The 13092-nt window shown below is 34.8% G+C and overlaps 1 protein-coding gene across 1 annotated transcript in view; it reads left to right on the forward strand.

Annotated features, from left to right (window-relative positions):
* LOC150092596 (phospholipid-transporting ATPase ABCA1-like) overlaps nt 1-13092 on the forward strand; it is a 982930-nt gene that overhangs the window by 557610 nt on the left and 412228 nt on the right. The window contains exon 28 of the mRNA XM_090414749.1: nt 12163-12312. Within this exon, the coding sequence (XP_090270875.1) occupies nt 12163-12312 (150 nt within the window). The remainder of the gene's footprint in view (nt 1-12162; nt 12313-13092) is intronic.

A 13092-nucleotide genomic window follows, 5' to 3' on the forward strand; every position in this document is an offset into this window, starting at 1 on the left:
GGTTTTACAGAAAATGGTGGGAGATCAGGAGAGAACCAGAGGTCATCCCTGGAAACTGTATAAGGAGGGTGTGAGCAGGGGAGTGAGAAATGGGTTTTTTGCATGCAGAGTTGTGAATGATTGGAATGCTTTGCCTGAGAGTGTGGTGTCTGCAGAGAATTTGAGTGTGTTTAAGGTGCGATATGATGAGCTGACAAAAAGGACCTCCTAGATGAGTCTTTGCCTTCGTGGAGTCTTGGGATAATAATAATAATAATAATCTATCAAACGTTTTTGCATAGTCTAAAAATATCACTGTATTTGATATTTCATTATATTATTATTATTATTATTCTTATTATTATTATTATTATTATTATTATTATTATTATTATTCAGTCCTCCATGGAGTCAAAAGACTCATCATGGGAGGTCCTTCCTAAGAACATAAAGTCTGTCAAGACTCATCGAGGGGAGGCCCCCCTAAGAAACACAAAGTCTATCATACCACTCCTTAAACTCATTGACCGTTCTCGCTCTCACCACTCTATCAGGCAATGCATTCCACGGTTCAACCACCCTCCATGCAAAGAAACCAATCCTCACCCTCTTGTTCACAGTTTCCTTCCATAACTTCCAGGGATGGCCTCTTGTCATCACTCCTTCCCGCTGTTCAACCAAGTGAAAGAACTCCCCAGTGTCAACCCTGTAACCACCTCTCAACAGTTTAAAAGTCTCAATCATATCACCTCTCCTCCTTCTATCCACCAAACTCTGCAGTCCACATTCCCTCAGCCGATCCTCATAACCAAAATTCTACAGTCCTGAAACAATCTTTGTCATTTGTCTCCATACCCTTTCCACAGTTAATTTATCCCCTTCAAATCCTGGGGACCAAATCTGAGAACAATAGTCTAAGTATGGTCTGATCAGAGACTTCTACAACAGAATGATAACCCTTTTATCTCTGCAGGTCAGTGTCCTTCTCATAATTGCAGCAATCCTCTGTATTACCTTCACCACCTTTGCAATATGTCCCCTAAATTTCAGGTTTCTATCAATCATCAACTCCAGATCTCTTGTCTCCCCTACTTCCTCCAGTATAACTCCTCCCATGGAATATGCAGCATCCCATCGATGTTTCCCAAACCTCAAGACCTTACATTTTGCTGCATTAAACTGAAATCCCCATTCATTTGCCCATCTATCTAGCTTATTCAAATCCTCTTGCAGGGCTACCACATCTGCACTATTACTAATAATCTTTCCCAGCTTCGCATCATTTGCAAACAACTGAATATCCCCTTGCAATCCACTGGCAATGTCATTGATATAAAGGTTAAACAATATAGGTCCCAGTACTGCGCTCTTTGGGACCCCACTTGTAACCCTCTGTCTCCTTGAAACTGCTCCACCATACACAACTCTCTGATACCTATCAGACAGCCAATCCTGAATGCAGTTGACCAATCTGACATCCAGACCCATGTGCTGCAACTTAAATATCAGCTTATCATGTGGCACTCTGTGAAATGCATTCGCTAAGTCTAAGAAAATTGCAGTATATGCTTTTGCCTCATCTAATGTTCTTGTAACTTTATTTTAAAAGGCTAGCATATTGCTAAAACAAGAGCGCCCTTTCACAAATCTATGTTGACTCTCACAGATAACATTACCCTCATCTGCCCAATGCTGCTGTATAACACTGTCATTATCTTATCATAAAATGCAAATAAATTGTTAAAATAAGACCTTCCTTTTATAAATCCATTCTAACCATTTATATAGATCCTATGTCCATCAGCCCAATCTTGTTTTCTGTGCCTAACCAATCACTCCTACCTTGACTACAAACAACTGCAGTCTATTTACAGACTGATCTATGAGTTGATGAGAAGTTTATAAGTCTATAAGAAGGGAAAACTTCTGTCCTTGAATCATGCTTGTGAAAAGTTACTATTTTGCCTTCTTTCCACTCCATAGGAACCTTGCTCACTTCAAGACTTTCATTAAATAACCTGCTAAAGGGCATAGCTAACTGTTGTGCACATCCTTTAAAAATACATAGTCATATATCGTTATATAGGCAAGTTGAGAGAGAGAATAAGAAGACCCAGGATAACGGATAGTTTTTTTTTTTTCCCTTGATGAGTCTTTGGACTCCCTGGAGGTGTCCTGTCATTTACTACTAATAATAATATATCATCTATTTGCACAACATTATTAACATGTAATGCAATCAACACCATGAAACACATCTGATTCTTTCACTTCCAATTCTCCTAATACTGTCTCCCTTCTGCATACTGCATGGCATCATTTACACCAGTATGATATATGCTGATAAAGTGCTCATTCAATACTTCCACTGTATCCTTTGCAACTGCTATTCTACCATCATGAATATCCACCAGTGTCAATCTGCCATAATTATTTTTCCTCTTGCTTGCCACATAGCAGCAGAATTCCCTTGAATTAATCTTGGCCTGACTAGCCAATCTCCTCTGATACTGCATCTTTTCTTTCTTTATCATTGTCCTTACCTTACTAGCCAGCATTTTGTACTCTTCATGGATCTGATTGTTACCAAATGTCTTGTACCTTCTCCTTAACATTTTCTATTTTCTTTCCCAGCACAGCTTGCTTGATTTCCCTGTTCATCCATTTCACTACTACTACCCAATTTACTTGCTTAAACCTTGATATGCAGTTATACATTGCTTGTGTCAGATGATACTGTGGTGTGAATTTCTATGCACTTTCAACATCTTTTCTGCCCAGCTCATCTGCCCTTCACATTGATGTTAGGTGACTACAGAGCTTCCCACAATCACCAACCTTTTAATTCCACATATATCCTTTTTTTTTTTTTTTGGCAATAACCTTTTCTTATTTCACCACTTCCCAAACAACAAGTACCTCATGATCACTCTCACTAATACCTGCTTAACAACTAGATCTTGTGATGTCACTAAATCCAACACACTAAAACCTATAGTTCCTTCAGTCACATGCTGCATAAGATATTTATCCCTCATAAATTCAACTGAATTCCTCTCCTTGTTCTCATATACTATCTCCTGCTTCCATTCTGTATCCCTGTATTTGAAATCTTCCATCAGGATCACCTTCATACATGCCCAAACAATTTTCCTAAACATTTCATAATCAGTATTCTTTACATTTCCTAGCATATAACAGCATCCTATCAGATATAGTAGCCTGTTAATTTCAAATTCACACCATACAGATTCAAAATCTGCACATGTACTATCAGCTTCCATACTTTCTTATCCTTATGGAAAACTATACATCCTTCCATTTCTATTCCCAAAATCACTTCATCCTCACTTAACAAAGTTTCACTTACGCTGATAATCTTTGGGCATGCTGACGGAATCAATGCAACAAACTCAACTGTCTTATTTTGAATACTCTTTGCATTTGTCTCATCCTCAACTTTCTCCATTCTTTCACCTTGTTCTGCCATAACCACATCTTCATCCTGTTGTACAACCCATTTAGCTGTGCTATCCTGTTTCACAAGTACCCTTTGATTGTTAGATATATTAACTTTGTGATTCTGTGCCTTCTCTGCAAACAAGAGCCTTTCTAAATGCTTAACACTCAACCCATTCCCAAACAATTTATTATTATTATTATTATGTAACACCTCCAGGGAGTCCAAAGACTCATCAAGGGAGAGTGTGCCAACAGCATCGAACAATTGAAACCCTTCCGACTACTAACAGCTCTGAAACTTGCTTAACTTTTTGCATCAGTCATTAGTAGCAGAGACTCTACCGATCAGCCAACCTTTGCTGGCTAATTAAGGTATATATATATATATATATATATATATATATATATATATATATATATATATATATATATATACATACATATACATATATATATATATACATACATACACACACACACATACAGTCAGGTCTCTTTTTATGTGGTAGATACGTTCCACAGAAAACTGCATTTAAAAAATCGCACATAAAAGGCCTAAACCTATGTTGAAAAATTAGGGATACGTTCCATAATTTTCTGAAACTGCATAAAACCAAAGCAGTGAATTAAAATAAACCTAGAATAGCATTAAAAAAGTTTATGAAAATTCAGGAAAATAAGACTGCCTAAGTTTGGTTTAAAGCTTTATTCATTTAATTTTATTGAAAATTAATATTTTTTTTTTTTTTTCATCAGAATTATCATCGCTATTAGACAATATTCAGCAACGTTTGCGAACTGGTGCAAAATCACTTTCATCACCAGAAGAGATAGTCAGCGCATCAGATCTGTATGGTAAAGACAATGGTTCTTCACAAACAGAATTAGCTTCACTCTTGTTCTGTGCTGATTTTTTTCTTCTGATAATGTAATCAGTGATTAAACTTTGCAATGATGATTTCACTAATTTTTTATACAGCTTGCGATATCTAGACATACAGTTCTTCAGCTCACATTGGAATTTAAAGGCTCATTCAGAATTTTTGTCATTAACAAGAAAATGATTTTCCAATTTATTGCACAGTTCAAGACCTTCTCGAATTATATTTGCAGTGAGGGGGACAGGTTTTTCTTCCGCTTCACTATCGTTTTCTGGATTTTTGATGATATCTAAAGTTAATCGATATCTAATATATCATTGTCACTTAAGGCATTATCCACAGCACTTCATCTACATTGTTCTGGCTAAATGTATCAAAACCTTCTCCACCAATTTCATGTGCCAAAGTAATGATTTCAGCTGATAATATAGATGTTTGCATGGTTGCACTGTTTGCAACACATTAAGGCCAAGCTCCTTTCCAGCAGACATTCAAAGTTTATGGTCTTATTTCAGTGACAGCAGATGCAAAATGATTTAAGCATTCTAAAATAGAAAATTTTTTCCAAACACATTTTCAGTTAAGCACATTTTCCAATATAAATTGAAAAGTGTGCTTAACGTAATATTTTTTAAAAGTAGCAATTATGCCTTGATCTAATGGCTGAATAATGCTTGTTGTATTGAATGAAAAAAACACTACCTGCACATTTGGATGTTCTAAATGCAGATGACTTGGTGCATTGTCAACAAGTAATAAAACTTAATGATACCAAGCTATTTTAAACCTGGTTTTACTCCATTTCCCAAGTAAGCAAACAGACAAACAAGTCGAGTTTGCGCCTGCAAGTGTTGCAAGTCTAGCTGACCCTGCACGTAATGCAAGACCAAGGCAACTCATGGTAAAAGTAGAATAAGCTCTGATCACTAATCTTAATATTTACCCTTAATGCAAAGCACATCTCCTGGAGGAGATGTATGATGCTTTGTATTAAAGGCAAGGGGCCACAACCCAGACCGGTTTCGACCTTTATTGAGGTCTCATCAGTAGGAGCCAGGCTAGAAATATCAAGATTTTAGTAATACAGAGCTTATAAGTATTTTATCAGTTCTGGATTATAACTGTTCTGGAATATTAAGATTAGTGATCAGAAGCTTATTCTACTTTTACCATGAGTTGCCTTGGTCTTGCACTACGTGTAGGGTCAGCTAGACTTGCAACACTTGAAGGCGCAAACTCGACTTGTTTGTCTGTTTGCTTACTTGGGAAATGGAGTAAAACCAGGTTTAAAATAGCTTGATATCATTAACATTTATTATACCCAAGGTAAAATACTCTCTACAAGTAATAAAACTTTAAAATTTAGAGTTTTTTTGCCAATTTTTGAACCATTAAGTAAATACCGCAGTTGTTACCCAGGCCTTTGTATTAACCATCCAATGTACCGGCAGTTATTTTAGATCTTTGCCTTTTAGAACACGTGGTTTTAGAAATCGATTTACTAGGAGGGGTTTCAACATTCGCTCTCCTGATGCATTGCTACAAAGTAACAACGTCACTCAATCTTTGCTTGCTTTAAAAACCCACTTGCTTTTTTCTCAGACTTTGCAATGTAAGTTCGACTAGGCATTTTCTTTCAAAACAATCCTGTTTCGTCAGCGTTAAACACTTGATCGGGACAATATCTACCATCTTGAATAATTTTGGCTAACTTTTCTTGAAAATTTTTGGCTGCTTCTTCATCTGCTGCTGCAACCTTTCCTGTAATCTTCACATTATGAAGTGCATTCCTTTTTAAAAACCTGGTTAACCATTCTTTGCTAGCCGAAAATTCTTTATCAGCTTGGGAAGTGGAAGTAGATGTCTCCAATTGCTTTATCTGTTCATAAAACCGAAGAGCTTTTTGTTTAATTAAATAACCACTTATAGGAATTCTTCTTTGAGTTAAGTTTTCAATCCAAATTACGAGCGCTCGTTCCGTGTTTTCTAATAAAGCATCTCTTGAGTACAATGATAATTTGGCACTTAGTTTTGTGCAAGAAATGACAGATTTTCTTATTGCGACTTCATTCTTTTTTAATTGCTCATATAGTAGATTCGCCTAAATTAAAATGTTTATTACCAGTCGCCTTAGATCCCTCTCCTTTTGCTAAGCGATCTAAAATTGCAATTTTCATTTTCAAAGAAATTGCTTTTCTTTGGTGCTTTTTTTTTCTCCATTGGACCAAATTAAATCTTTAAAATAAAAATTAGCAATACAATTACAATAATGAAAAGACAAACACAAACTTACTCACATGCAAAATGAAACTTCATGAACACTCACCTGCTTACACGTTACGCCAGAATGTGCTGCAACATGCTGTTCATTATGTACAATGGCGATGAATGAATTGGCCAACAACACACGAAATCACATGCTTTATAGGTAAACTTTTCCAACTGTTATACAAGCAAAATAGTTACCACTTTAAAAATTACAATGATCATAAAAGAGAAGTTAATTTTTCCCCATGTAATAATAAACAACTAATCCCACAATACGGATTGATTACCCCAGGGTTTCCCAAACTGTGTTCTGCGGAAGGTGAATAAGTGTTCCACAAGAAGTCTCCTGGAATTTGTCATTTTAGTATTCTAAGCATTTTTCATGAATAAATATGTTATAGTGGAAATATTCTGAGGAGAATAACATTCGTGAATATATCAAAAAGCTCAGACCCAAAACGTCTAAATAACATCTGTGTAGCAAATGTTAGTGATGACCAAGTCCTGTATTTTTAAACGTGGAAGTATTCATGAATTATCGTTAATTTTCACACATTGAAACCTTTCAACAGTCGGGAAAGGGAATACTGCTGTTTATGACCAGCCATAAAAATCACCTGCAAGCCGATTACAACAATGCGCAGCATATCCTCTTGTTAAATTATGAATTAAATTATTTTGTACGTTTTAATTCTTCATTCACATTTAACATGATCTGCCATAACTTAAGCATGACTTATAAATATTATTTGATGTTAATCTCTTGCTTATAAATTAATATTCATATAATTACTTTGAGTTTATTTATTACTGTTTAATTATATAATTTTGAGATATGTATTAGTAATGAAAGAACTCTGTGTTAAAATGTTATTCAATTTATTTCATTTATTCCTGTATTAATATTATAAGAAGCTATGTATATATATAATGTAAGGATTTGTGTTCATCATATTTAAATGTGTATTATATGAATTGTAAAATATCCTTTTATTTTGTTTCTGTATGTAAGGTATAATTTTATGTAATTCCTCTGAATGCATTTGATTGGCTGTTGTCAAGGAAACGGAGTTAATTTTAGATTGCGTGGAGCATGAGCTACAGCTGCGGTATTCGAAGGGAGAAGGAGTTGATATGAGCTGGACTCTCTAGAACCAGATTTTGGTGGGAAGATCGAAGGTATTTAATTGGAGAACAAAGGTAAACAGAGGAGAAGCATTCAGGATATCAAGGAGTAAAATAACAGGTGGCAGCAAAGGGATTTGAATATGCTGTAAATAGATTAGGAAGGAACTGGGAAATTAATAGGCAATTAGGAATATTTATACAGAATTCTAAAATTACGATGAATTCCAGTTGTTTTGAGGAAGAATAGTGCAAGGCTGAATTTAATGCATAGAAGAAAACAAGGAATAAGTAGATTACCTAAAACGAGTGTGTCAAGACTTGTGAAGCTCTATGTTTAATATTTCAGTTATATAGTGAAGATTTCCTTTGAATAGTGTTACTTCAAAGTGATAGTTAACTTTAGTTTTAAGTGTGCCTATAGTGAATCTGATGTGCAAAGGATGTAACCCGGTAAGAGCAGTCCATTTTTTTTATATTTCAGCGTGAAGAAATATGAGTTGGCTCCGCCTGATATATCTTAACATTAACTGTGGCATTCTACTAAAATTAGCCAAAGTATGGAGCTTAAAAGTGTTTCTCCCTTGAAGTGAACTGCCTCATAATTGAATTAAGTGTTTGCTGATTAAGAAAGAATTAGAGAGTTCAACTATAAGAGTATTTACTGTAAGATTCTGTAACATTGAATAATTAAAATGTGAACCATTTTAATTATTCGGAAGAATGTAGAATTGGCAGCTGGATGTCTGATGCCTAAAGTTTTATGTTTGTTATGAATACCTGAACTAAGTTGATTTGCATTATCTTGTTTTCAAAGTTATACTTAATGTACATGTTATATAACCTGCATTAAATGTTTTGTTTTAATTGATTTCAATTTGGTGTTTGCCTGATTCTCTTCATTGCATCGCTCATAAAAAAATATCGGACCTCGCAGAAGCCTTAAATGATATTAACCTCGGCCTGTATAAAGTGAGATTGCAAAAGTTAGTTGATGATTGATTCCACTATATTATATAGACTAGTCTGAATATAGGGTGGCGCAGGATAATATAAATTTCTCTATATTCAGATCAGTATCATTCAGCATCTAACAAATAAAAACGGATAATTTACATAAGAATAACGTTCCAACAAGATGGCAGATTCAAAGCCAGGATGTATGATACAACACTCTGTTCTCAAAATAACATCTGTGTTGCAAATGCTAGTGACCAATCAGCAAGGAAGTATAAAGAAAATTTTTCCACTGAAATTGAAGATCAAGGTAATCTGTATCCAGTCCTAATATCTAGTAATACTGAATACTTTCTTCTCGAGTTCGTATTGTAGGGTGAAAGTGCTTGTTTTGAAACTGTAGTGCCATGATGTTTTAAAAGTAATAGGCCTACAGATTTAAATTTTAATGTGAATAAGAGACAAGAGAATTTGTTCAATTTTGGTATTAAGAAATCTCTTATTGAAGGTGTTTGTGATGCAACAGATAGTGATTCATCCACATCCAGCCTACAAAGCAATCTCCAGGATGTACAAAAGGAGGGGAAAACTATCAGCACACATGAAAAAAAGTCTGCATTCACTCATAAGTACTTATAATAATATTATAAATTTTTGGTGATCAGAATGGGATATGCCAATGAAAATCAGCACAAATTAATTTAATAATGTTATGTTTAATTGGTGTTTAATTAATTATTAATTAATAATTAATGACCAATTATTAATCAATAATAAAAATCAGCTAAATTAACAATTAATTATTAATTAACACATGACAAAATAACCAAGGTGTTCCATGAAAATTTCAGGATTTATGAAGTGTTCCGTCCTAAGAAAAGTTTGGGAAACGCTAGATTATCCTATTATCAGAATGGATTCTTCTTCTGTTGGCATGCACAGAAGTATCGAAAGGTCTCGTATCTGTGGGCGTACTATACTGCATAACTTCAGATCTGCATAAAAAGAGACCCGAGTGTATATATATCCTGTCCAGGACCTTATAGTTATCTGGATGTACAGTTATAGTTCAGTTTGTTTGCAGCAGTCACAGCTATCACTGTGGGTCCTGAAGGAACTTGCAAGTGAGTTAGCACTGCTGCTGCTGACCTAGTTGTTCAACTATGTGTCACCATATACATGTCTCCTAAAGTGGAAGGAGAGCACTATAATTTCATTATTACAGGGATTGAGCTAAAATTGATGTACCGAATTATAGATTATTATTATTATTTTCTTCCCTTCCAGGGAGTCACGGAACTCACAGTAGGAGGTCAACAGCGAAGTGTATTGTACCACTCTTTAAACTCATCTGCTGTTTGAACTTTCACCACCCTCTCAGGGAATGCATTCCATGCTCCTATTACTCTCCATGCAACAAACTTACTTGTTATCCTTTTACTGACCATTTTCTTTTACAACTATTGGGGATGGTCTCTTTTCCTTGTATCAGTACATGAAAAATCTCCCCAGTGTTAAGATATTGGGGGCTGGGATCTGTCCTAATAATCAGCATGGTATAGTTTTGATATCATTTTTGCTATCTGTCTCCCTTCATCTCCATCAAATCCAGATTGCCAGATTCAAGTACAAATATCCAGATTTAATGTGATCAAAGTTTTATGCAGTAGGAATACTACCCTTTTATCATTCATGTTTAATGTCCTCCTCATATTGCATCAATTCTCTGAGATGTTTTCACAGATTTTACAATATATCCTCTGAGCTTCAAATTTCTATCTACCATCTCCCCAAGATCTCTTGCTTTCTTCACTTCTTTTAGTATAACTCCACCAAGTGAGTATAAAGCATCCCATCCATGGATCTCAAATTTCCAAACTATATATTTATTTGCATTAAACTGATATCCACCTTTCTACCTTATTCAAAACTCTTGAAGAGCCAAAACATCAGCTCAGTTACTAATAACCCTCCCAAGCTTCACATCATCTGCCAACAACTGAATGTCTTCCTGTACTTCTGTTACAGTACAGATACAGGAATGCACCTGTATAACATAAAGATTGAATAATAATAGTTCTAGTACTTTAACCCTGTGGTACTTTTAACCTTCCTTGATGCTGCTCCCCCATATACAACTCTGATATCTATCAGAAAGCCAGTTGCCAATGTGTCTAGTTCTGTGTACTAGTTCTTATCAATTTCTTCACAATGTTAACAACTACAGAAGAAATACAACTATAGTTTAATAACTGCATTCTACCACCACTTTTATGCAATGGCGCTATCAGTTTTTTTTTTATGCAATGGCCTATTGTTTACTAATTGCATTCTACCACCACTTTTATGCAATGGCACTATCATATCCTTCTTCTGCCCTCCAGGAACTTGTCCTGTTGCAAGATTTTCATTATACGTATAAGTTATTGGCATGGTCAGTTCCACAACACATTCCTTTGAAACACATGGTTAAATTCCATCTTGTCCTCCTGCTTTTCTGACACTTAGCATACTCAGTATTCAGAATGTAGCCTCTTCATTCGCTTCTAATACTTTACCACTTACCTTCTACTGATGATCATTAAATAAACTGATCCGTCATTATTTGTGATGATATCAATCAGTATCTCTGGTGTGATCACCAAGGTATTAGAGAGACTGGTTAAGAATTGCAGGTAGAAGCACTGGTATTTTCTACAGAGGACTGCATGGTTTTGTTCAAGGTAGAGCTTACTTTAGTAGTCTGTTCACAAAACTGAAATACTCTCCCAAATAATCTCCCATGTGAATTCCTGTCAAATGTATTGGCAATATTCAGAATGAATATATCACAATACTTCTGAATTTTGCCAAGGCATTTGACAAGATTCCACGTGCAAAATTATTTTAGGGGATAGGAAGGATTGTAATATTTAATTGTTAATATTGATGTAAATATAAGATATAACTACCTGAATATATATGTAAATTACATAATGAAATACAGAAGATACGTGAAGCAAGAAAGAAATGAACAATGTTACAGAAGAGACTTTTCCATCCTCTGGTCAGTCAAATGGATACTAGTAGGATACTGTGATGGATACTGTGAGAACATTGGACTTAGTCATAGCATCTGTAAGCAAATATAGCTGAAAGGCCAACAAGAGCAAATCTAGTTTCAAGGTATGAGGGGAGGGGGATCAAAGTTATGATAAGCATCTAGAACAAAATGAATTAATTTGTCTTCTTATATATCCTAAAAGAAAATACATTTTCTGAAAAAGCATTTTTATATGAATTTATTTTTTATGAAACATTTTTATATGAAAAAACATTTTTGTTCTAGGTGTTTATCAGAACTTTCCAACCCCTCCCCCCCCTCATATAATCATGAATACATGTTGTTTGACACAATAGATTAAAGAGAAATAAATTAAGTCGTATTTAAATTTTTTAATGTGCAATTGAAAGAAAAAATTGACTGCATTCTGTTTTATAATAAATGTAGATTTTCTGGAATCCCAGGCAGATGTAAGCAGGAGACGATTCACTTTACGACAGACATTGAAAATGCTCAAAATACGTAGAATGAGAGCTCTTCTAAAGAAACAGAAGCAACAAGACAGAAATCTTACATCTATAAATTCTGATGAATCAGGTATGACTGTTTGTAACTGCTACCTTTAAAAAAAAATGATAGATGCTTTTTACATGGATTTAATGAAAACAGTATGTTTCTACTTTCCCCTGCCACAAAGAAATTTTGTTTATGTGACTCCTACTCATGAAAGGTTGCAAACATATAGTACTTTAGTATCAATGGGTGCACTACAGATTTTTTTCTATTTTTAATTCCTTTTTAACCTAGTCTAGAAAACCTGCTTTAGAAAACTACTTAAAGCAATTCAGGCATCCAGTAAGTGAGGCAGTGGTCTCATACACTGAGCAATGAACTTCTTGTACCACTTAAAGACAATCATGCATCCATTCCCATGGTGGATATGATCCCAAGCATGTTGGATGAAAACAGATATGCTAACCACACGGCCAACCAGATTGGCTATACTAGAACTCCGAAATTTTTTAGTTTCAGCATCAGCTCATTTATATCTTGATCCAACTTTGCTTTTTTTGTTCCACCTGCCATTTTATTTCAAACAATTTTTTATAATAATCTTTCATTTCCCATTCTGTTTAAGTGGTCATGCATCTCAGATTAGCTCTGCTTACACATTCATAAATATAAATAATGTGAAGATTCTTTCTGGTAACTTCATTTCCAATATGGTTCTCCACTCTTTGATCAAATATTTAATTTCCAACCTTGCTCTCCAATCATATTAAAACTGGTTTTGAACTTCACTATCTTTAATACTGCTAGGGTTGGTGTTTTGACTTATTCCTCCCTTGTTCCATATAAATTTATTAAGCTGGTTTC

This window comes from Typopeltis vanoorti, chromosome 25 (assembly GCF_054136105.1).
Source record: "Typopeltis vanoorti isolate ZY-2024b chromosome 25, IOZ_Tvanoo_1.0, whole genome shotgun sequence".
NCBI classification, from domain to species: domain Eukaryota; kingdom Metazoa; phylum Arthropoda; class Arachnida; order Uropygi; family Thelyphonidae; genus Typopeltis; species Typopeltis vanoorti.